Here is a 27,882-nt window from a genome sequence, read left to right as displayed (position 1 = left end):
ATGCGTAAACGAAAATCAACTCAATTAATTCGTGGCAATCGATCTTCAAAATTCAGTCGTCCATCCAATTATCCTCCGAATTCATTATGGTCGCGAAAACATTGTTACAATAACTCATTACTAAAACGGCGTGATATAAACAAACCATCCATTCCAGCTGAAAATCTGAAAATGACCACACATACTGACAACAAATCCCAATATCTAGATGAAGACGATGGTGAGGAAGAAGACCAGTTGACTACTATAGTTTCTCGCCAACGTCAAGCATTTTCTGCGCGTGCTGCTACTGGTCGTCTAAGTATACGTAAAATACAGTCAGATCTTCAAGTCAAATCTGGTGATGCCGTCTTAAGCACAGTCTCTAGTGTTCCAGGAGCTAGGAGACTTTCAGCTAAAGTGTTACGTGCGTGGAAATCTTTGGCTAAAAAGATAATTTGTAAGGCGGCAAGGCAACGTGGTACTAATCGTCGAGATAAGATAATCCTAGCAAAACGCGCTGCTCGTGAGTGCGCACGTTTGTTACGTCAAAAGGCATTGCTTTCCCAAAAAGCTGCTAGAGTTTCAATAAGTCGTGGACATCGTCTGTCACGCGAAATTGCATCTAACTGGCGTAGCTCAACTTCGAGTACAGCTAATGGTTCGGGTCCACTTACAATCAATGGTGTAACTATACCATCCAATTCTAATATTACTCATTTCTCTTCACTTATGGATTTACCTGATTATTACACTTCTGCCCGCCCAGAAAGTGGAGGTTTAGAGTTGAACATGTCTACTTCAGTGATGGAATCAAACACAGCTATACGTCGACGAGCAGAGAAGGCTTCAGCTGAACAACGTAAAGCCAACTTAAAACTTTTGGAGGCAAGAAGACAACAACAAAAACTGAATTTCTTGATTACACAAACAGAATTATATGCCCATTTCATGGCGAAAAAGATGGCGGATGTCAACTCATGTAATTGTAAATCTGAAGATATACGTGGTCCTGAAAATGCTGAATCAGTATCTGGTAATGTGATTCAAGAAGACGACAGTCAAGAAATCGAAGCTCAAAGAATTTTACGTCGACTTGAAGAAATGAATGATGATTCTGTAGAAACAAAAACTAACGATGAAGGAATTGGTACTGGCTCTGACATATCTGTTCCATGTGATCCCATTCAGAATGATCAAGATTCTGTTGGTATATCGACTGGATCTACACACCGAAAATCATACAGCTCAATAGCTGTAGCTGCAAAAGCTGCAGCTTGTCGGTCGGGTATTAATGTTGAAGAAGAATATGATATTGAACAAGCGAAATCCGAAACTTTAATGAAGGTCAAAGCAGCTGTTACAACTGAACGTAATCGTGTATCACAGTTTCATAGTGGAACTGCAACAAGTCCCAATTTAAACGCCCCCGTCCATAATAATACAGATTATTATTATTATTATTATTATTCACAAACATCTTATGGGTACATAAGTGTTGTGAAGAAACCATTTCGGGTTTCTTCAGAAAATGCAATAATACACAATTTTCAATAATGTCAGCATTATACTTGCCATATTTAAAAAAAAAATTTAGAATAATAATAGTAGAATATTAATAATAATAAATGGGGTCTTTGTAATTGAGAAGAATATTGAATTGAGTTTAAAGAAGGAAATGAAGAAAATAAGGGAATAGAAATAAAGGAGACGTGAAATGCGCAAACAGTCTAATAGGCGTGTTTATGAACACAGGACAAAAATAAACGACTATGTGTGTATCGTTAAATTAGTAAGAAAAAATAATTTATCATTGCAGTAAGATATGACACTAGAATAAATGTTTGTGCAGTTATAATTTAGAGTGATGCTATGAAAGTCACAATTTAGTGAAAAGGATAATAAAATATCACTATGTATGAGTCATATATGCATAGTGAAGATAAAACGAATCTGAGAAGTTAATTAAAGTGTAGCACAAGTTATTGTTTTAATTACAAACTTCGTAATCTTAAGAATAATATTTATTTAGAGGGAAAGAAGAGAAAGAAAAGAAGTGAACACCTAGTGAAAAGATTCATCCATGATAAGAATAATAATTGTGTAATGAATATCAACCTCAGAAGGAAACCAGAAATTTAAAAAAAATAAAATAAAAATCCTTTAAAGCACTCGGATGAATACATTTAGATTTATGTAATAGTATACAGAATGAAATCGGATATTAGTATAGATATTTGTGCAATAATAATTAAGATTGATGCTATGAAAGTCAAAATTGATTTCAAAGGACAATCTGGAGTTAAATATGTTTAAAAGGATAAGAAGATATAAAAAGAATAGCTAATGTGTCGGGGAACTAGTAATGATATTAATAACGGTAATAATGATAAACACGAACATAATCAGACTTCATATATTAAGATAAAGAGAAATAAAACAAAGTAGACGTGAAAAGATTTAAAGTTTTTATTTTGCTTTTCATGCAATTAAATAAATGACGGACCTTGTTTGTATAAATCATTATTGAATACATTGATATTCAATAGGTGACATAATCCACTTTCGGAAAGAAAATCGTCAAGGAGACTTTTGAACCGGGTTGTAGTTTCACTGCAACGGAGGTTCACTGGCAGTCTGTTCCACATGGTTGAGTAGCGAATAAGGAAAAAATTCTGACGTAAGTTTGTGTGGGTTCTTGGAATCGCTAGAATGTTCTCCTTATTGCGTAGATTATGGGATGATATTATAAGGTATGAAGGGGTGGATACCGAAGAGTAGGAAATACCGTTAATGAGCCGGTAGATAAAGACAAGGTTTAATTTGATACGTCTGATCCAAAGAGGTTCTAAGTCGAGTTGTTGACATCTTTGGCGATAGTCTTTGTTATCGGAATATCCCAGAACAGCTTTGGTGAACTTTCTTTGAAGACCTTCAATTCTAATCAGGTCATTATATCTGCAATTACTGTAAACTAAAACACCATATTCAAGAATGAGTAAGATACATTTTCTGTATAACAATAATCTCGATTCGATATTATTAAAGTTTATCATTATCAATCCGTTCAGCTTTCTAGCTTTGGATACTTGAGATATAATGTGCTCAGGAAAGTTCAGACTGTTGCTATATCTTAAACCCAGGTCATGAACAGTGTTGAGAGGTTTGAGTGTATGTGTGTGTACAGTCAGATTCAACTTAAGGCAGCGACCAATGTGAATAAATCCACTTTTGTCAAAATTAAGTGGCATATTCCACGAAACAGTCCATTCGTACAACTTGTTTATTTCCTCTTGGATTACCGCTGAAATATAGCTTTCTTTCGTAGGAGAAGAGAATGAATATACTACTTTCAGGTGATCAGCAAAAAGAAAAGGCTTACCATACTGAAAGAGGGAACAAACATCATTGATAAAAAGGAGAAAGAGTAATGGACCAACCACACTTCCTTGTATAACCCCACTGGTTACATTCACAGGTTTAGAGTAGCAAGATCCAAACCGAACGATTTGGCTACGTTCTTCGAAAAAAGATTTGAGCCAAGATAAAAGGGGATTCTGTGCGCCAAATGAAGAGAGTTTTAAAAGAAGAAGTTTGTGTGAGACACTGTCGAAAGCTTTACTAAAATCGAAGTAAAGAATTATCACTGACTGACCAACATCTCTTCTCTGGGTAATTTGATCAAAAAACTCCAGGTGCGATGTGAAACATGAGCGTTTAGTCATGAACCCGTATTGGGATGGGCTGATCAGACTAGCTGAAAGTAAAAATGATAGTAGCTGTTTGTGGATGATTTTTTCCATGGTTCTTGAGAGCACGGATGTCAAATTAATTGGCCTATAGTTAATAATATCACTACGTGGTCCTGTTTTGAATCTAGGGGTGATAAGGGATGTTTTCCATACAGATGGATAGGTCCCATATTCCATAGATAGATTGAAAAGTTTCAAACAAAATAGTGGAAATTCTCTACTTCCATATTTCACAACTGATGAAGGTATCCCGTCAGGTCCACCATCAGAAGACCTTTTCAGGGCAGCTATGGCCTGCTTGATGTCGGAGGGTGTGAAATCGATTTTCGACAGATGTCTGGATGTCGGCATTGGAAATGTAATGATGGAGCTTTCAGTTCCAGTCTTGTAGCACTGCGAGAAGTGCTTGCTGAATTGTTCGCATGTAGTATTCGGGTCGTTAACAATGCTTCCGTTAACTATGAAGAATTTGGTCGTGCCAAGGGAATTTGACTTTACACGGGATTTAAAAAGTCGAAGTATTGATAATTCTGGGCTTTTACTACGTAGAGCTTTATTTTCTATATTCATGAAATACTTATGTTTAGATGAAGCATTTCTGTCGAATAATTTAAGTATACTCTGAAGTGCATACACATCATTCTGCTCATAGTAACGGCATTTTAATTTCCTCAGCTTTCTTTTAAAAGTATTTTGGCCCCTATTAGCATTATAAGCCACACGGCCAATAACTGGAGCAGTGCAGTCAAGGCAATATATCAGGTTGTGGTATAGACTGGAAAGCGCAATGTCAACATTATTTGTGGTAAAATAAGTTTCCCATGGTAAACATCGAATGAGAGTTTCAGTCCGTTTCCATGTTTGTTGATCAAAATATCTGCTCTGGTACGTCATTGAAGCTTTAGAGTTCAATTGTATGGCGTTTAAAGAGTGAATAATGCTCAATACAACTCTATGGTCACTCATAAAAAACTCATGAGTGGTATGCACTGAGATAGAGTCTATGTTGATTGTGAACATTAAGTCAAGTGTATTATTCCCCCTGGTCGGTTTTCGGACCTGTTGAACCCATCCACAAATTTCTAATGTTTCAACTAGCTTGTTATATCGACCTGGTACCGGAGTCAAGCCCCATGTAATTTTTGGCAAATTAAAATCACCTCCGATGATTTTAAAAGTATGCAGTTGATGCGAAGCAATGGAAAATATGTTTGTTAGTAATTTGTCAAACTTAGTATCCGCATGAGGTGGTCTATATATTCATCCCACCAGTAAATAATTTTGGGATCCACAGTTTACAGTAACCCAAGTGGAGTCTTCTATAGCATCAAGGGATTTATCCTCAAATTTGCACGCTTGAATGTCTGAACGGACATAGATAATTGTACCGCCTCCTATTCCATAACATCTATCGGTTCTAAAGAAAACGTAATTATCTACATTCAAGGAATGATCGGATATAGATGAATTACACCACGTTTCCGTAATAAGTACAATGGTTGGATTTACAAGGAATAAAAGAGTTTTAAGATGAATAATTTTATTAGACAGAGAGCGGGCATTGAACGAAAGAATAAGAAACTCAGAGTCATCATAGTGAAGCAGGTTGGAGTATAAATCGCAATTGGTAGTTCCATGAATACTCATAGGATTAGCTAAAGTAAGAGTCGTGTTGCGAGGGGAAATAAATTCAACCACTTTGTCATCATGTGAAATATGTTTACCGTTGCCGGCAGGAAAGCCGGCGGAATTACAAAAAAGTTTTCTCATTGCTATTGGATATAACATCTGATAAGGGCATAGTGTACATATTGGGAGCCGGACCAAGAAGGCTATCAGGTCTATGGTTTTGACCAAGTGGCCAATTACAATTCAGATAACTATTTATACCTGACGTATGGGTAACGTGTTTAAGACGTTTATTTCCAAGGGTTGTGGTTGATTTCAGCTTCTTCTAGTACAACTACACAAATTGAAACACCAAAGTTATTTAAAGGTCAGTTAAAAGCTTACCAGGTCCGTGGTTTGAACTGGCTGCTTGGTTTGTTCGAACAAGGTATCAATGGGATATTAGCTGATGAAATGGGCCTAGGGAAAACTGTGCAAACAGTTGCATTTCTTGGTCGCCTGGCGTAAAATTACAACATTTGGGGTCCATTTTTAATCGTTACTCTAGCTTCAACACTGCATAATTGGACACAGGAATTCGCTAAATTCCTTCCAGCTTTTCGTCTAGTCCCATATTGGGGTACACCAACAGAGCGTAAAGTTCTACGCCGATTTTGGTCATCTACACGTTCCTCTAATGCCGAATCTTTTGATGAATCTGGTGATATTAATCCTGGACAAGCTGGAACTAAGGATTCTCAACTTCAACTAGTTATCAAGTTGTTTTGCAAGGTGCGAAATTCATTAATAAAACCGCATGGTCCTACATTATTTTAGATGAAGCACATGCTATTAAAATCACATCAAGCTTACGATGGAAAATTCTGTTATCTTTTAAATGTCGAAATCGTCTTTTACTCACTGGAACTCCAATTCAGAATACAATGCAAGAATTATGGGCATTATTACATTTTATTATGCCTACATTGTTTGATTCACATGATGAATTTGCTAATTGGTTTTTACGTGATACTGAGTCTCAAGCCAGTGTTACAGCTAGAACTGGCTGTGGGGGAACAGCGGGAGGAGGAAGTATCATTAGTAGCAGTGGAACTGGATCTTTAATAACTTCAAAATTGAGTGAAAATCAATTATCACGTTTACATTTAATTTTAAAATCATTCATGTTACGTAGGATAAAAACTGAAGTTGAACATGAAATATCTACTAAGACTGAGATTATGTTATATTGTCCACTAAGTCATCGACAACAAATATTATATGAACGATTACGTAGTAAGATTCGTCTTGAAGATCTTAGCTCCATCATGTCTGCGAATGGAATATCAGATAGTTTTTCATCGAATTTGGATAATACTAATGCATTGTCATCGTCTTCGTCAGCTACAGCCCATTTAATTAATTTAGTGATGCAGTTAAGAAAAGTATCATCAGGACCACTGAAATTATCTGGTTTGAAATATGGAAAGAGTCATAAGACGGTTTCCTTCTCAATAAACCCAGGATTCATCGGCAATTTGTCATGATCACGACTAATTATTGCTCGTTCACCACCGCCCTAACAAAGTGTGATAACTAGGAGTATTTGAATTGTGGTACAAACTAGGGATCCCAGAAACATTGCAATTTAGTCAAAAATTATTAGATATATACGAACGAATGCATTGTCTTTGGAGTTCAAAATCAAGCATTCCACAAATACAAAGGAATCATTAGTTTGTAGCGTGGCGTCGAGTCGAGATTAACTAACCAAGAAACACGTGCCAAGTAAATCAGAAGGCGAAGGTTGAACGTAACCAGATTTATTTGGTTGGCGATTTCATGGTATTAAACGAATACCAAGATCGTGCCAAGGAATGGTACAAGTGGAAGCAGGAGAAAGGAGTACGTGCAAACAGTACCAAATACCGCGGAACAATGATAGAAGGTAATGGAAGCACAAAATGGCTATAATTAGCACAGTTAAACAAAAGCACATTAAAACAAACACTGGTACAGTTGGTTATAATCATAATTGTTTTTATTAAGCCAGTCGTGTTCTCGTGATAAATGTGAGTCACTACAAGTTCATACAAGCACCACACAAACTCTTTACTAAAATGTTTTGGTAAAGCTTCAGCATTTGTGACATCATATCTTGCCAACATAATCAGATTTTCCTGCGCCAAATGTGATGGGATTCTTTACCTCATCTGAGTTTACCCCTCTACATATGAGAATGACTTTCTCGGATTGTTTTCACAATTATTTTTCATTTTTGTCTTGCTGATCAATGCTTTACAAGCATTCCTATTTTGCAATAAATTAATCTCTACTGTTCTGAACATGTAGATGTGAACGTATTCCAGTACTTTTTCCTACGTCCAAGTTTCTTGACTAGCTTAGTTATTCATGGTGGACCTTTTTTAAACCTACATGGTACTAAGAATGATATAAAACGGGGCGTTACTAGATTAAGCCCAACTTTAGATAGAGATCACGTCCCTTAAACTGATGAGTAAGTGTTTACTGACCAGCATGTTGTTGCAGCTCACTCCTGAATGGTTGATAGGTTTCTCTCCACGTATTCGGGCGAGGTTTAACCTGATCGTATATTGTGTCACACTTTTTCAACGTGATTGACAAAACAGCATGGTCGCTATTTGCTAACGGTGGGAGAACATTTAGATAGACAATGCAATCGATCACATGAGTGATTATCCATTCTAACAAAGATCTTTAGTTTGAAACAAAACTTTTGGGTTCGAATACATGCTGTACTAAAGCATAATCAATTACCTTTATCAGAAACCTATCATCGAAGGATTTTACAGATCCTACGGTGTCCATGTCAGTCTCACTAATGCCAGGTGCATTAAATATTCCGTTATCAGGCATCCATTATTTTTAATCCATAGCTGTATGTGCTCTAAAACAAAGTCATCAGCTAAGCAGATCGGGTTACGATAGATGACGCCAAGTACAGGTGTGCAGTATTCAAAAGTGAGTCCACAGTTAATGTTTTCTTAAGTTCCACTATCATTTGGTTCACAAACAAAGGAACGGATGCTTATATTATTATCTACGTATGTTAGGACTACACCGTACTCTATGGATCTTTTCCTAACACTTCATAGGTAGATGTATCCGGATAACTCTGGAGTAACGTCGAAGCCATGGACTAACCAATTTCCAGTCATAGTCGGGATGACTAGCTTTAAATCATACATCTAGTTCATATAATTTATATCTTAGAATATGAGAATTGTGGTGGTCGGTATTCGATATAATCATTAAACTTCGTATACAGTTCGTCTTGATAACCGTTCTATATAACGTCCCAACGGTTTATTAACCAGAAGGCAAATACGAAGTGTTGATTACGTTTATTGCAAGACCACACACATATATCCAAATGTACAGATGCGTTAAACAAGCATAGAAGAGTTGTGCCGAAAGGCAAGCAAGCGAGCGAGAGCCAGAGCAAGAGCGAGACGAGAGTGTGTGAGTATGAATAACATGGACATATATATAGCATGTGAAATGAATGGATAATCGAATCAAATAATCAGTTAGTAGTAAGACTAGCAGAGTGAATAAATGCGTAGGCCGTAAGCAATATTCAAGCATACGTATTTCATACAAGCACAAAATAATAAGGGTACAATAAGTTGTTATAGTGCGGATGACTTTGTCCGCTAAATGAGTTAGCAAACGGGCTTAACTGCGTTAGATGACACTAAACTCATTTGCACGTGAGTCGCTATAGAATTTGCAGATAAAACTTTTAAATAGAACGACCTATCCATTCAGACCTTGATAGCAATCGCTTCCACCACTTGACTACTCAGAAATCCATTAAGCGGAGATTTTCTTCACCATTTTTGACAGGTTTCTAGTTTAGCTAGTGTCGCGTTCTTTTTTATTCTATCTTCTAGAGAAATATGAGGTCTTATTCGAATGTTGATATTATCGTGACTCCGTTGTTTCTCCAACACCAGGATTGCTTTAAGGAGTCTGTGTGGTCGGATTTCAATAATTCCATCGGTCCGCTTACCTACTCTTACTAACTTCACGACCTAAACTCCTGTAGGGTTATCTGGCAATATGCTGCGAAAAAATTCCCCAACCATTTTTCATATCATCAGAATGTCTAAGTTTTTGGATAAGAGTCATTTGATTCTAGCAAATTACTTGCAGTAATTTTCGATGAGATTAATCTTTCGTCATACGGAGCTTATTAGAACTTGTTTATCCGTTGATATATTGGAGGCCCATCATCGTCCTTTATTTTCGTACTTCAGACTGTTATCTACGAACAACCATTATTGCACTATCGCTTGAAATATAACCATTGATTGTCTATAAGTTCATTTATTACTCAACGGCCATTAAAATAAAGAAAATAATGAATGGAAAGAAATTTTTTCATTAAAAGAACTGAAACAGGCCAAAATCAACATGAATTATTCTACACAATTTAACGGCTAAGTGATCGTTCTAACCGATGTAGTTATTATTTTAGCTTCGGGTGTATCATGTGACAGGAAGTTTGTAGACTGTAGTTCTATAGTACTTTCTGCACTGATACAGGCATGAAACTAATTATATTTATTAACTGTAGAATAATCCTAACAACATTTGTTTTTTCCATCAGTGATAACAGTTCCCAACTTTTTGGCTTTAATAATAGTTAAATTTTTATTATTCCTGCTGAATACTTGTTGCTGATGGCATTTTATCAGTTGTCTAAGCAATTTTAAGGACCGGAACAATCCACTTGTCACTTGTGGCTTATACATTACCTCACTTCAATCTGTCAGATAAGAAAGATCTTCCTGGTGAGATTTCGTTTGTTCCTTAACTGTACTAATTAAGTGGTATAGCTTAGTCATTAGGTCAGAGTGATACAGGCTTTTGAGTCATTAAGTTGTGTGATGTTAACTAATTATCACATTGTCAATATAGTAGCGCAATAATAGCTCAACTAAAAATGGAACGTATTAATTGAAGGACATAAGTATTCTCACGATATTGGCTCTAGTCAATATCTACAAAGAGATATCTTACTTCAAAAACGTACATAACTATGTCGTTTTACCATTAATTTAACAATGTCTTGTGTCGATTGATAGAATATATGGTGAACAAGCAATAATTGAAATACGTCTTTCTAGGCCCGTATGACAATATTACTATGACATAAACTTACGAAAATGGATAATATACTAACAAATTCTTTGTATGTTATGAATCAATGAAAAGCAGTTTCGTGTATATTGAAAGATGGTATGAGAATAAGGTACATAATGACTTATTTTTATATTCCTATATTTAGGATTTTTACAAATGAATACTTGAGGTATTACAAAGTTCGGAAATTCGTGAAAAGTATGCTTAGTAAACAAAATAACAAGGATTAAGTTTAGGAGATAAATGAAAAACATTTACTATCCCTGTAGTTCAAAATAAAAAGTGACCTTCTTTGGTGCATATATACATGTGTAATGTGCTAAACGTTTGGTTTCTTCAGATAAGATGAAAACATTTATTTGAAACAAGGAAACTGCTTTCTAAGCGTTTTAGGAATTGAGGGACAATATCAATACATATCGGGTAGTTACGAATGTTGAGAAAGTTTATACACTGAGTCAAAAGTGACCAATCAAATGATTTTAGTTTTCGATTGGCTTAACAAATAAGATCTGTATTTGAAATAATAAAAGTACTATTCACGTTAGTATCTTTTTACAATTATTCACAAAGATATGTCTATAAATAATTACACAAGTGGATGGTCTTCATTTTCAATATTGCCACATGTAGTTCACCCAATACTTCACATGAGTTCAGTTAGGAAGCATAGTAAACGTTGGAATAAACAATCAGAGGACAAGATTTATGAAGATGACGGTGATGATGGTAATGAAGAACATATAACAGACATTTTATTAACATTTGTGTTGGCTGTTGATTCTGAAACGCTGTTAAATAGAGAATCTACTATCACACGACCAAAGTCAGTTAGCTCAAGCTCATCTAGTTTATCTAACGGACATAACAATTTTATGTATTTTCATCTAGAATACTCAATAATGAATAAAGAGGATTTTTTATTTTCTACAGATGTGGTAGTATTTTCAAAATCCATTGCTAAAATTTACCCAACCAACTGTTCATCAAAACTAATAAATCCCTGTGAATTTAACGACACTTTATGGATTGTATGGACCGAACAAATACCAATAGTGATTACGGATGAAATAATTATTGACTTTTGGAACTTAACACAAACTGGTGGCATACATGTTAAATGTTGGGATCAACGAGAAAAGTGTTCAATTCAGACAAGATTTGATAGACCAAGATCTGTCAATATTAACAGTAACAAACAGTCTGAAGATAATTTGAAGGATGATAACAAGTTAAGTGAAGTTCAATCTATAATAAACATGTTAAATTCTTGTCGTAAAAATCCAACGAATGTACAGATGAATAGTTCGAATACTGAGAGTGTTTCTAAGAGATGTAAAACAACATTACAATCAAAAACAAAAAAGCATATAAAAGGTAAGTTTAACTATTTCTGGTGTTACGGATGAAAGAATTTTCAGCGAAAAATATCTTTGAAAAATTTCACTAAATGTCATTATTGATTAAATAGTAGGTTAACAATATAATTTACATAATTCCCAGGGGAATGTGTTGTTAGGAATTGGAAAGATCCTTAATAAATAGTAGTATTCCTGTTTCGTTATTTTGATGAATTTAATTGGATAGATTATAATTGCCAGAATGTCCCTCAACAAACTTTGTACTTTATCTTTCAGCTGTGAATTTTACTTGAAAAATCTCGACAATCGACTGTATTTTTTACTGTTCAACTACATACCTGTTTACGATCACTCCTATGAAATATAATCCATTATCTTCATACAAACAGTGATCACTAAAATCAAAAGAAACTACTTAATCTTCATTTCATAAGTAAATTTGATAATAAAACTGATCATAATTGACTAGTAAGCCTGAAAATGTATCACCACTATGCACTATCTTGTAATACCTTGTAATGGGCATTACTTACAATCTTAGCAAACGTGACTAGGTGATCAATCATATTTCAAAATTTCCTACTGGAATATTGTGACAATTAGAAGGGTTTGAATTATTATACGAACTAGGAATTCCTGAAATAGTGCAATTTACAGCAAATAGAACTAGGCATACACAAATAAACTTACTGTATTTGGGATTTGAAATCAGGCAATTATCAAGTACAAAGGAATCATTAGTTCGGACAAACATCACACAAATTCAGTTTAAATTTCATTTAAACTGTTTCATATCTGAAAGATAAACATCAGGTAAGTATCAGACAGTGTCGCTATATTGAACACAATCTAATTAAAATTGTGTTTCTAAGTGGTGTTAATAAGGTTTGACCTAGAAATTTGTTATCATAACCTTAGGTTTTTCGAGGAAATATTAACGTATTTAAAAGTCCTCTCATTTCTTTTATAATGAATGCTTGTTAGCTTCTTCCCAATATTAGTTCACTTCCCTGAGTGATATTTATTGATTTAGTTTATCAATTTTATTTATCTAGTACTATCTACTTAGACTGACTAGTTAATTGTTAACTAATAACTTCATATAGTTCAGTCATTTTTGTCACGTAACAAACTCGAACTTCTGAGAAGTTAGAATCATTATATTTGGATTCACCGACAAGATCTAGTTAGCGATATAGATAATCTACAGATAGTATGCAAATTATCATCATTCTGAAATCAGTTAAAACTGTTAAAGAAACTGGTATTTCCATAATTATTCCTAGAAATGTATTTGCATAATTTCCATGAATTGATTATGCAAATTAGATCTATGACGTAAAGCGATTTAATGGTTCAATAATACAAAATGAAAATAATCTATAAGTCCATAGTTATATAATACACCCTCGTGGGCCAGGGTAATTTTACATTGGTTTTCAGGAGAACCATATACTGGTCGGCAGCCTATGCTCCATCAGGAGTAACAGGCGTAAGTAAGTAAGTAAGTAATATACCATATAATCTTTAACGCTACAATCTGAATAGTACAGCTCAATCCTGTGGCTCAACCACAGAGGTACCGAGCACCCTGGTGGACCAAAAAGTAATCTAGCATACATTAAATTCCTAACCAAAAGTATTTTTAAAATATATTCAGTGAACAAATTGAAGAAGTTTGATCCCAGTCATTTTTGTCCTACCAATCATGTCCGTGAGTTAAAAACACCGCTGTCATCTTGTCCCTTCATTAAAAGTCACGTTGATAGTTTCCCTTCAGTTTTCCCGTTATGTGATTAAAATTCAATTTCTAAATATATCTATATTGTTTATGTTAAATTTCACTTCGTTATCATATGAATTGAGGATGTGGGTTGAGTTTTTTTGTCGAATTGTTTCCGTTTGTTTGGTGTGTCGCAGATCATTTGATTTTATTGAAATATCGATCCCGAATAAATATGTATATTTAATTAGATTTAACCCTTGTGTAATGAATATGATACCAACAGTCAAATAAGAAATCCAATATGATGTGTGTTGTTGTTCATATGCATATTTCATGCATAAACCAAAAAAGATGCAGGAAGACCGTAATAAATTTGAGTTTAAGCAAACCGTTTTTAAACCAATGTATGTTTATATTGTCACAAAGTGGTATATAATTGTTAAATGGTCATATATATATCAGAAAGTAGGTCGAAGACGTAGATATATAAGAGGGAATCAGGACAGCTGGAAGAATATGTACAATATAGTCAATAGATAAAACAATGGCAACAACATGGAAATAAAAGATTAGATGCAAGACCAAAAAATCATTAAGCCAATTCAATTGACTCTATCGAAATAAAAATAAACTTACATGAGCTTTCGCTAAGGTTTAAGCCCATCACTTTCCTTATTTGATTATTTGCATATTGACATTGTAATTACACTTATTACAACAAAATATCATATAGGGAAACAAGAGTTTTATATATGCGTGATAGAAAACATGATGGTTGTCAATAGAACACTATATACTTAACATCAGTGAAAACAATCCATATAATATTGAAGAGAAGAATAAATAAAATCACACTGATGAAATGGAGTTTACTTAGCTTCATATTCTATGTTTAGAAAAATGTAAAAAGACAAAAATACAATGTTTAAGACGAATTTTCAATTTATGTTTTAGGCGGCATAAATTCCATTCTAGATAATCTCACTTTATATACACTTCTAGTTTTCACAAATGTATATAACTAACGTGATAATTAGCAAGCATCATTCACCACTGTTTGATCACATATGTTAGCTTAAGTAAGGTAGTAATAATAATAAATAATATATACTTAATCCTTTTCAGTCTTTATCATATATCAGTTATCTAATTACTTGTATCCCAGAATTAATAACAATAAAAATTTCTATGGTAATCTTTCCAGTTACTAACATGAAATCAATTCTACGTAACTATCATATGTATTGTGGGAGGGGGGGGGCGCCTTTTCTACTAATTAAGATTGGATAATGTTTATTATTATAACCTAAGTATGTTCAAATTAAAACGTTGATATGAATAGTTTAGGTTCATAATGATTGATGACAAGTTGTTTCTGAATAAAGTCAGTTTATATTATTCATCAATGATTTATTTTTGTTTTAAAAGAAATCTATTAAAGATACTTATAGTAGGACTGTGATTATCATCATTATTCATTATCATTAGTTTGCAAATATTTAAGTATGATGAGAGTTTCCTCAACAGAAAGCACCATAATTCAAGATCACTGAAGAATAAGAAAAAGTAAAAAAAGATGAAATGTTTAGTAAATCTTAACACTTACTTACTTACTTACGCCTGCTACTCCCAATGGAGCATAGGCCGCTGACCAGCATTCTCCAACCCACTCTATCCTGGGCCTTCTTTTCTAGTTCCTTCCAATTCTTGTTCATTTTTCTCATGTCTATCTCCATTTCCCGGCGTAATGTGTTCTTTGGTCTTCCTCTTTTCCTTTGACCTTCAGGATTCCACGTGGGGGCTTGTCTTGTGACACAGTTGGGTGCTTTCCTCAATGTGTGTCCTATCCACTTCCAGCGCTTCTTCCTGATTTCTTCCTCCACTGGGATCTGGTTTATTCTCTCCCACAGTACGTTGTTGCTAATAGTGTCCGACCAATGGGTCTGAAGTATTTTGCGTAGACAATTGTTAATAAACACCTGTATTTTCTGGATGATGGCTTTTGTAGTTCTCCAGGTTTCTGCCCCATACAGTAGAACTGTCTCGACATTTGTATTGAAAATCCTGACCTTGGTGTTGGTTGACAGTTGCTTTGAGTTCCAGATGTTCCTCAGTTGTAAATATGCTGCTCTTGCTTTGCCGATCCGCGCCTTCACATCTGCATCAGATCCACCCTGTTCATCACTGATGCTACCCAAATACGTAAAGGTTTTTACATCTTCCAAATCTTCTCCGTCAATTGTGATTGGATTGGTGCATTCTGTGTTGTATCGGAGAATCCTGCTTTTCCCTTTGTGTATATTGAGACCTACTGCTGCTGAGGCTGCTGCCACACTGTTCGTCTTCTCCTGCATCTGTTGCTGCGTTTGGGATAGAAGGGGCAGATCGTCTGAGAAGTCTAGATCATCCAACTGCATCTTAGATGTCCATTGTATCCCGCGCTTCCCCCCAGATGTTGACGTCTTCATGATCCAGTCGATCACCAGGAGAAAGAGAAAGGGTGAGAGTAAGCAACCTTGCCTAACACCGGTCTTCACTTTGAACGACTTTGTCAACTGTCCTCCATGCACAATTTTGCAGTGTAATCCATCATATGAGTTCTGTATGATATTGACTATCTTCTGAGGCACGCCGTAGTGTCGAAGAAGTTTCCATAGTGTTGTTCTGTCCACGCTATCAAATGCCTTTTCGTAGTCAATGAAGTTGATGTAGAGTGATGAATTCCATTCAATTGATTGTTGCACAGTGATCCGTAGAGTTGTGATTTGGTCTGTACACGATCTATCCTTACGGAATCCTGCCTGTTGGTCACGAAGTTGGGCGTCTACGCAGTCCTCCATCCTGTTTAACAATACTCTGTTGAAGACTTTTCCCGGTATTGAGAGAAGAGTGATGCCCCTGTAGTTATCACACTTGCTGAGATCGCCTTTCTTCGGTATTTTGATCAGTAGTCCTTCTTTCCAGTCTGTTGGTACTTGTTCCTCACCCCAAATCTTATTGAAGAGAGTGTGGAGTATCCTTGCAGTTGCCGCTACGTCTGCTTTTAGTGCCTCTGCTGGGATGTTGTCCGGTCCTGTTGCTTTGCCACTCTTGATTTGTTTGATGGCCATGCTGATTTCTTCAATTGTTGGTGGGCCAACATTGATTGGGAGGTCCGTGGGTGCTGCTTCGATGTTGGGTGGGTTCAGTGGAGCTGGTCGATTCAAGAGTTCTTTGAAGTGTTCTACCCACCTGTTTTGTTGCTCTTCAATGTTGATGATTACCTCGCCTTCCTTGCTTTTCACTGGTCGTTCTGGTTTGCGGCGATTTCCAGAGAGTTTCTTTGTCGTGTCATACAATTGTCTCATGTTTCCTTCTCTTGCAGCCTTTTCCACAGTCGTTGCTAAATCTTCCACATATTTACGTTTGTCGGTTCTGATGCTCCTCTTCACTTGTTTGTTTATTTCCGTGTATTCAGCTTGTGCCTTGGCTTTTTCTGCTCTTGTTCGGCTGGTATTGATCGCTGCCTTCTTGTTCCTCCTTTCTAGAATCTTATCCAGTGTATCAACAGTGATCCATTCCTTGTGGTGGTGCTTCTTGTGACCCAGGACCTCATGACATGTTGAAGTGATTGCCTCTTTGATCCCCTTCTAGTTGCTATCCATAGTAGTTCCTTCTCCATTGAGTAGATCATGAAAGGCCTGGAATCTATTGCTGAGGACTATCTTGAATTCGTTGAGTTTGTTAGTATCCTGAAGAAAGGCCGTATTGAACTTTTGTGATACTGCCTGCCCCGTTGTCCAGTGCTTCTTGAGTTTCAATTTCATCTTGGCGACCAGTAAGTGATGATCTGATGCTATATCAGCTCCTCTCTTGGTTCTCACGTCTTCTATAGTCCTCCTGAACGTTTTGTTGATGCAAATATGGTCGATTTGGTTTTGTGTAGAGTGATCCGGTGAAGTCCATGTGGTTTTGTGTATGCGTTTATGTGGGAATATGGTGCCGCCTATGACCAGCTTATTGAAGGCACATAGGTTTGCAAATCTCTCACCATTTTCGTTCCTTTCTCCCAGTCCGTGTCGTCCCATGATGTCTTCATATCCAGTGTTGTCCGTTCCAACCTTGGCGTTGAAATCTCCCATCAGAATGGTCAGGTCCTTTGTTGGGCACGTCTCGATGATTGACTGCAGCCTATTGTAGAATTGATCTTTAGCGTCTTCATTGTAGTCGTTGGTAGGCGCATAGCATTGGATGATGTTCATTGAAATGCCCTCTTTCTTTGTTTTGAACGAGGCTTTGGTGATCCTTGGTCCATGAGATTCCCATCCTATAAGTGCATTTTGTGCTTGTTTGGACAGCATCAATGCAACTCCTTGTGTATGTGGTGCATTTTCTTCTTCATGGCCGGAGTATAACAGGAACTCTCCTGTAGTTAGTCGTTGTTGTCCAACTTGTGTCCAATGTGTTTTACTGATCCCAAGTACCTCTAGGTTGTATCTTTTCATTTCTGCAGCAATTTGGAAGGCTCTCCCGGTGTCCCACATTGTACGAACATTCCATGTACCTAAATAAATGGTCGCTCTGGTTGTCAGAAGGGGCATCGGCCTCATAACTTCCGAAGGGATTCGGCTTTCATCATGAGGCGTCATAATTCTTCTTAATGAAGATCTTCTGACTCCCAGGGCAGAGTTTAAAAGGTTAGAATAATTTTTTCTGGTTAGCGTTTTTTTAGCGAGTTATTTTTCTACGGGATGGGGACGCTAACCCCATGCCCAACCCTCCTCCTTTATCCGGGCTTGGGACCGGCAGTAGCCCCCTGAGGGACTCCAGGCGGAGTTAAATCTTAACAGTTAACCTAAAAAAAAGGGGATATCTCTATTAAGCATGAGGGATAAAACGTAATAAAGTTAGGCTCTTCATCATTTTCTTATTGTTCGTTAACTAGAATAGTATGATATTTCTATTTCAAAAACAACTGGATAAAAATCCTAAGACATCACTTACAAAGTGAATTGTATCGAGAATTCATTGAATTAAAATGGCTTACATTTTCGTCCATTTCAAAACATTACACAGTTAGTGAGTAGTTGTGTTCTATATTAAAAAAATATAATCAATTTACTTGATATTGTAAGAATGTTTTAATAGTTTAAATCAAGCTGGCTTAATTGAACATTTTAAAAATATACTTTTATTTCACAGACGTAAATACATCTAACCAATCTTGCAGTAGTACAATGAAAGTATTATCTGCTGGTCATAGTTCAAGGAAAACTGACAGAATTCAAAATCCTGTTGAGATTTGGGGAACATGCTGTTTAGTACTACAAACAGGACATTTATTTCGTATAAATCCACCAGAATGGATTGTAGCGTGTAAACCATTGACACATACTAATAATGTATCATTGAATAAGCCACCATTATCTTCAGTGACTTTAGAATTAGAGAGTAATTTTAAAGATATATTAGTTGGTATGAAACTTTCTAATTCATTGATGTCTGATCGACAGAGGCAGAAATTTCAGCCAGTCATATTGACTATCGACAGATTACGTAATCTTCCCGTTGCTCCATATAGAAGCTATGAAGAAATGAGAAATAAATGTGAACCAATACGATTAGTAACTACATTCTCTGATGTATGGAGCCATCAGTCAGGTGAATATGTTCAAGACAAAGAAATATATATGGATGAAGTACAGGTAAATTTACTAAATTATGGGAATAAATTTGTGCATGTGCCGATATATAAACATTACATCTCAAAATAATGACTTTCACATAGTATCCATATCTAAAATAATAACTTAAAAATTTTAAAAATTTGACAACATTTATAAACTCAAGCAGATATAACTGAAAATGCCATTTGGTTTAAGATATTTAATATGAATTTGGCTCAAGGTTAGTCTCTGTTCGAATATTTTAATGGTAATATCCTTGACTGAGATAATGAATGACGTATGTTTTATTCTAGCGGTGGACCTCAGTCTAGTCAAGATTGTGAATAAACCTTACTGAATGTTTCACCCAATATGAAAGCCAAATCCAAGATCATTTTATGCTTACTTTCAATCAATTAAAAAAAATTGGCGTCAGTGATAAATAATTGAATAGCTAACATGAAAATAAGTACAATCACATTTTAAAAACTAGAGAAATTGTTAAGTTAAAACAAAATTGAAGAAAGCTATATATTTCAATTAAAACTATTCGATTGAGTATATAGTTAATGATGAAATTAGTTCACTAACTAAAACAGGTTGTTATAAAATTAGCAGATCATTTAATAACTGGTTACTTAATAAGAATAAAAAGACAAGTTCACTTTATAAAGGAGGAAATAATCGTTTTCTAAACTGGATGGTCAAATCCCGAAGCTTCCATTGTTATCCTAGACAACATTATTAAAGTCTAATTCTAATGGTAGTGAGTATTTGGATTATTGCACAGGTAATTAGCCAGTCTATTCTGATTATCCTTCTTCTCACTAGTTACCAACGTAGATTTTGTTGTCTTCATGTGACCTTGTGTCTCCATGGTCTTTTATGTTCAGTTGTCCCACATCTATATATGGCCATAAGTGACTGATCTAGTGAAGTTATTGCATTGGCTTATGAGTGATATGAATTTTAAAAGGTTACAAAATTCTTGTCGTGATTTTAATGATGTTTTTCATGTATCATAGGATCATTTTATTTTTATTTTCAGGAGTGACTTTATAATTTACTAAATGCTTTTTGATGAAATTACATGGGTAACAATGTTTATGGAAGGTGGATATGAAAAACATCTTTTCAATTATTCACCCGTTGAATGTATTGTAATGAGCTTTGGTTATTCAAAAATAATGTCTATACCTAACTTCTTCTGTGAGCTATTAAGTTGTTGCTAACACTGATTTGTATGACTTAGTTTTCTTGTATTCTTATGTCTTCAATAATTGTCCATTTGTCTAGCTGGATAAAATATTCAAGAATAAAACACATTCATAGTAAAATTCATTGAGAAACAATTGATAGTAGAATATATATGTATGTTACTTATAAAAAAAAAAGAAGCAATAGTACAAATTCTCTAGTGAAATTCATTAACTTTATGGTTAAACATTCTAATAGAAATGGTTTAACCTTCATCTAAATTATTGATTTAATAACTAAGGTTAACTGATTAGTGCAATTGAATTGATAAAATATATTGTACTTTAGTTTGTAGTGACTTAAGCTTCATTCATTGTGTAAATAATTGTTATTATTATTTTATAATTAATTTTAATCAACTTCAGTTTAACATTGTTGATATTCAGTTTAGAATCCTTGAATTAGATGTAACACACATTCTGAATTCCATTGACTAGTTCTATTCAAAATATTATCACTATCATTATTGATAGTGAAAATAATTATCAAATTAAAGAGAACAAGAATAAAGATTGGTACAGAATAATATGAATTCATTTTATTTGGTTAGGTTCTCATCAGCTGCTTAAAACCTAAAATATTTGAAATTCAACATTATTACAGATATTGACATACTTATACATCAGAGGGCGATGAAGGATGAATACATGTGTATTATGATGTAGCGAAGATTCCGATAGAGTTAATGAGGTCATAAAATTTTGTTTCGAATAAATAAATAGTTTGGGAGGGAAAGTTACAGAACATTGAAATAATGATTAAAACTCATGGAGTTAACAAACATTAGTTGATTGTGTAATTAAGTAACTGAAAATAGGTGGTCATAAAGAAAGATATGAATTGAAATCAGCCAATTATGAATGATGTAATGTAAACTTCAGAAAGAGGTTGGGTTAATGAATGACGTTATAAATAAATAAATAAATGGAAAAAGGGGGGTTGATGTTACCATGGTAAAGAAAGATTTATTACTGTCTCTTTTTGTATACATAGATCTGGTTTTAGACGTTTGATTGCTGTCGCTTCGGCAAATTTCAAAAGATTGGAGTTTGATTGTTTGTTACTCAACTTGAAGGACTTCAGTGTATAGGCTCCGTGTTCTGTGTCAAGGAGATGTCTTGCGGTGGCACTGCTGAATGCTTTTAATCCATTTGATCTTAAACTTTTCGGAATATGTCCTTTGAATCGAACGTAGGCTCTTCTTTCTGCTCCACCAAAGCGGTTACATTGGTAGGACATAAAGGAGAGCCTATGTCCGATTCAAAGAACATATTCCGAAAAGTTTAAGATCAAATGGATGAAAAGCATTCAGCAGTGCCATCCTTAATCACCCACTTATGTATAAGTATGTCACTATCTGTAATAACACCGATTTTCAAATATTTAGGTTGTAAGAAGCTGATGAGAACCTAACAAAATAAAATGAATTCATATTATTCTGTACCAATCTTTGTTCTTGCTCTCTATACGATAACAAAGGGAACTATGTGTACGAAATTACCAAAATGTTTTTGAATACAGAAAATTAACTAAACGTAGATAAAAATAAGTGGGACGTCATAAAATAATAATCAAGTAAAGATAACTGACAGTTTTAAAAATCTTATTATTAATCTTTAGGGTTAGAACATTGCCAGATATCAAAAGCTACATTTCAGTAGTGTCATACTCATACCTTCTGAAGGACCCTAACTCTTCAATGGAAAAATTATTCAACTCCCAGAACGGAGTTTAATTGGTTATTTCTGCTTGACCATTTTGTCGAATGTTTCTTTTTTACAAGGTGGACTTAGCAACACTGCACCTAAATCTTCTCATATACCCAGGTTTAGGACAGACAGTAACTCTGCAGTAGTTCCAAGAGGAGTTAGTTAGCTTTTTAAGCTCGTTAACAGTGATGTTTTCATTGTCTAAAAAAGAACGACATAGATTATTGTGCTTGTGTTTATTTCCATTTCTTATTGTGTTTCATAAATTGATATTCTTGATTAACATACTGTAGATCATCACTGTGAAAACTGTGTATATTTTGCGATTGAGTAGTTTATGAAATAAAATCATCATTCCATTAAACTGCTCTATTTTTTCGTTTGAAATCAGTTCCTACTCGGTTAATGAGTCATTTCATCAGTGAAAACCGCCGTTTAAATAAATTTTAATGTTCAGTTTACTTGTGTTTTATAAATATGAATTTACTGTGAAGTTTAGGTAAACTATTCATCCTGTGTATTATGATTTAAATTTTGTTAAATTCACTATAGGTTATCCTGACACATGATATTCCTGGATTATATCTTCGGGAATTGGTACAAACTTTCCCTGTAGTCATTGATGTATATGACAGAGTGTGCCATGGAGAAGAAACAACTGAAGTTAAACAACTGCCTGAAAATGGTTTATTTTGCGCTGAGCCAGATGATGATAAAATTGGAAAAGCTCAACCACATTTAAAAACAGATATATTTTCAAAGAAATGTATAGGTAAAAAAACTAGTGAAAACAGTCCTAAAATTTCATCACCTACGGGAAGGATTGTCGTTAATTTAAGTGAGATGATTTGTTTAAAATGTATGAAGATGAAACAAACACTACCTGTGCTGCCGATGAGTGAATCTGATCTAGATTTATTAAAAGACTATAGATCTATTAATGAAAATCCTAGAAGTATTCCTCGTAGTTATATTGGCTACGTGGATTCTCAGTGTGAAATGTCCATTGAAATAGAGATAAACATCAACATGGATCGACTATTTCAAATAAAAACCTTACCTGAAAATACCCAGACTATTGAACGTATGATTTTCATTTTGGAAAAGCCAGATAAAAGCGAAATAGAAGGTAAAATCAAGTTATTTTCTGTAATATGTTTCTAACTACTCATAAGTAGGCGTTCATATTATGCAAAATATATTTATCTTGTGACAAATAGAATAAAAATGACTGAAGTCTGGTAATAGGAAAAAGTATGTTTGAAGAACAAGAACATTTATTTAGAATATTTTTAAACATACTCTTTGAAAAACAATAAGTATGATTATCTCAGTGAATAAATACATCTGTAAACAATGGCAGGTTAAAGGTCAAGAATAATCAATCAAGATCGAGGCCTACAGGACAAGCTGGAAATCAGATATGGAGGAGTCCAAACACTTCACTTGTACCAAAAGTTTGTGTTGAGGATGTCGTTCGGAATAACTATGAAAGCACCGCGAACAAACTATTCAGCTCAGAAAACAAAATTCCACAAAATACCTCTGTAATTTCGTGTCTGACTTTAATTCTTTAGTTATATGCGCTTGAAGATATAATTGTGTCAAAGTTTAGTTATCAAGGTATTCATTCAAATGTTTATTTTTCATACAGAATTTTGGAGCGCGTTTTGGTTAAACGACACAGAAAAGTAGACATATTCTTGTTTGGGGAGATGGCGTTGTTTTATTACTGAAAATAGTTAACTCTAAATTATTTAGTTGTGGGATATAACCTTGTTTCACTTCTCTTTGAGTAGCCAAAGAATATTAATGACACCGAAACAGAATTATGAGTAAGAGCTGGAAACATAAACATGCATTTGATTATCGAGTTGCCTAGTTAACATGCAACAGTATTATGATAGTATTATGAGAGCTCATCTATCCCATTCGCACCAACAAATGTCGATGAGTACAACTAGTGTAGCAACAGACTCTTCAACAATAGGCCTCAACATACACAAGGCGAAAAACAACATCCTCAAATACAACACGGAGAACACCAGCCAAATCAATCAAACTTGATGGACAAGCTCTAGAAGAGGTGGAAACATCGTGTACATGGACAGCATAGTCGTAAAACAAGAGCAATCTGATTCAGATGTAAAGGCAAGGATTGGCAAAACGAGCACAGCATTCCTACAGTGGAAGAACATATGGAACTCAAAACAACTGTCTGCAAAACAACATGAAACTTAGAATCTTCAATGCGAACGTCGAAACAGTCCTACTGTTCTGTACGGAGCTGAAACTTCGACAAGTATTACAACAGTCATCCAAAATGTACAAGCATTTATAAACAATTGTCTATGCAAAATACTCAATGTTCGTTGGCCGAATACCATCAACAGCAATCTAGTGTGGAAAAGAACAAACCAGTTTCCAACTGTAGAGGAAATTAGGAAAGGATGTTGGAAGTGGTTCGAACACACATTGAGGAAATCACCAAACTGAATGACGAGGCAAGCGCTAACTTAGAATCGTGAGGGGAAAAGGAAAAGAGGAAGACCAGAGAACACATTGAGTCGGTAATTGGAAGAAAACATCAAAAGAATCAATAGTAAATTGAATGGATTTTGCAGAACAGATTTCGGTGGAGAATGTTGTCAGACTCTTCAATATGAACGTCGAAACAGTCCTACTGTTCTCTACGGAGCTGTAACTTGGAGAACTACTACAACAGTCATCGAAAATGTACAAGCATTTATAAACAATTGTCTATGCAAAATACTCAATGTCCGTTGGGTGAATACCATCAGCGACAATTTAGTGTGGGAAAGAACAAACCCGTTTCCAACTGAAGAGGACTTCTCCAGGTCAGCTAAAGGATAATATTATCCGGTGAATTACAAGTTTGCAATATTTGTAAATCTTAAACTCGGGAAAATTCACAAACATTTTAAGCAACATCAAAGTAACTTGGTGTTCAGAGAGTCCCAATAATTTGGATGCATCAGCTGCATCTGATAACCATCGGAAATTCTTTCAATTTATCTTGACAACTCATAACAAGAAGTTTGATATCATTCAGACAGTTTGAATTTGACAATATTATATAGATCTCTAAAAGCACTTCGAACACTAAACAGATTACTTTGTAAATAATTTGACTAAGTTGTTGCCTTTTCAATATCAATCATATTGAAGCTAGACCACCATGGGAAACCTGGAAGCACTGAACGGCCGTTTCGTCCTAGTATGAGACTCCCTAGTAGTGCGCATCCACGATCCAGCATCCCGCGAGATTCGAACCTAGGACCTATCGGTCTCGCACTAGTCGCTTAACCAACTAGACTACTGAGTCGACATCCAATGGTGATTTCAATCAAAAACTTAACAATCTTCACAACCCTTAAAAACTGATAATCATTCATATTGTTTTCTAATATTTAATAATTGAATAAGAATAACTCTTTTTGTAACTTAAATCTCTTAAATAAATCCTTAATTTTTGTTGTTGTTTTTCTTTATATAGCTAATTATGTATCAGAGATAATAGAAAAAATTCAATTATTTATAATAAAATCAAACGCACGTTCAATTGGTATATCTGATGAATTACCTTTACATATGATTAAAGCAAATTTAAATTCTATACAATCACAATATATGCCATGTATTCATTCAAATCTATCTAATTATTTATTATCTAATTCAAACAATAATAATAACAGTAACAGTAATACTAATAATATTACTACTAATAATAATAGTAATAATGAGAGTAATAGTAATAATAATAATAGTAATAATAATGACAGTAATATCAATAATAATAATAAATGTAAATATAAGAACTTTCAATTAAATAATCAATTTATCACAGGTTTTCATTTAAATGATCAAGATTTTAATTTAATTATATTAGAAATTGGTGATCATTTAATAAGTCAATATTTAGAAAATTTATTGATTCATTGTTTATATAAATATAATCAATATTCAATAAATTATTCAAATAAAAAATATAATAATGTTAAATTTTTTAAAAATAATCAATTATTATATCATAAACGTTTATATACATCGTTAAATTGGTATTTATTAGAATATAAAATGTTAATACCAATCAATCAATTAATCAATAAATCAATATTTTATATACGTGATTTATTACCACGTATTATTTATTGTGCTATTTATAGAATAATCAATATAAGATTATATTATGATATATTATTATATAATCGATATCATAATATATATCCAACTAGTAAAATGATGAATGAATTAATTAAACAATTTTGTATTACATCTAATTTAATCAATGATTATTCATTATTATATAATAATATATCAATCAAATCATTATCTAATATAAATAATAATAATAATAATGAACAGAATCAACTCAATGAAAATGATATTGTTCATATAAAAGAAAATGTAAATAAAATATTGGCGAAAAAAAACATTTTGTTAAAAAGTATTAAATATAGAAATGATAATGTTATGTCCTATTGGTGATGATTAGATGGCGAGTAACTTCCATGATCTAATACTATATATTTATATATATTCCTATTTGTACAACTATTCAATAATTAGATTGTGTATATCTATATTCCTCTTATTCTAAGCTTCATTTTAATCTATAGATTATTATTGTACGATTTACTGTTTTCAAGTTATGTTCCATTTATTGATTACAGTTTCTTATGTTCATAGCCACTTTTCCGTTTAATCTTGTATAAATGTTATTTTCTATTTTATGGTATGATGTGATCTGTATTTGACTGATATATAAATCAAGTATATTTGAAATAAATAATTCTTTATCATGGGAGCTATTATTAATGTTCTTAACTCAACTGGATAGGTTAGATGAACAAAGGACTAATAAAAATGCTAGGTTGCTCATACCGATTGAACATCATTGGTTTAATACAATACTAAAATTGAATAAGTAGTGTTTGGATTACCAAATAAATCACATGATAACTAGCCGGACTTAAAGTCACAACATATACATTGCATGAATTACTTTTAAATGATAAACATTTTCATGATTGATTGATTTTTATTTGAAGAAAAAAATATTAATTTAAATAAACCATTAGTTTATAATGACAGTATTCAATCAAATTATTCATCATCATTTATTTCTAAAAAAAGAAAAAAAAACTTTATTACAAAATTTTATCCAAAAAAAGAGAAGAAAAAGAAGAAGAAAGATTTACCTTATTCAAATGAATATTTAAATTTTGAAAGTTTCGAATTGACATAAGATGTTGGTTATAGTGAAATAATTGGCGAGACTCTAATTTATGGACGAACCAATCAGAAGCGGTTTAGAGACTTCAAGGTTACGGCGCCAAATTCAGTACTTAATGCTAACGTACGATCGGTTCACAGGGAATTTTGTACAAAATGTGATAATTGAGCGGCTATAACAGATAAAACAATGACACTATAATATGTGGATGAATCAATGAGGTATAAGATAATAGATCTCGGATTTTAACGCGAAAGCCTTTCATCCATTTAGCTAAATAAATTTCTGGCATTATAGCTGATGTCAGTTCGTGATGAAAACAACATATATAATTCCCAACTGGGGTAAATTACGACAATTATTGCGAACTGGATAATAAAAGCACCAGTAACACT

The 27,882-nt window shown here is 34.0% G+C and overlaps 1 protein-coding gene across 1 annotated transcript; it reads left to right on the top strand.

Annotated features, from left to right (window-relative positions):
* INO80_2 (putative DNA helicase ino80) lies at nucleotides 1-27,053 on the top strand (the record flags this gene model as incomplete). Its single annotated transcript, XM_051219038.1, has 7 exons — nucleotides 1-1,351; nucleotides 5,908-6,131; nucleotides 6,278-6,812; nucleotides 11,106-11,909; nucleotides 18,801-19,303; nucleotides 22,783-23,359; nucleotides 25,748-27,053. 7 exons carry the CDS (start codon nucleotides 1-3, stop codon nucleotides 26,737-26,739), a joined length of 4,986 nt encoding a protein of 1,661 aa, XP_051069678.1. The 3' UTR covers nucleotides 26,740-27,053.
* Nucleotides 27,054-27,882: the final 829 nt, after the last annotated feature.

Source organism: Schistosoma haematobium, chromosome 3, assembly GCF_000699445.3.
Source record: "Schistosoma haematobium chromosome 3, whole genome shotgun sequence".
In the NCBI taxonomy this organism is placed as follows: Eukaryota; Metazoa; Platyhelminthes; class Trematoda; order Strigeidida; family Schistosomatidae; genus Schistosoma; species Schistosoma haematobium.
The sequence above is the reverse complement of the archived record's forward strand: the minus strand, read 5'-3'. Positions and strand labels throughout refer to the sequence as shown.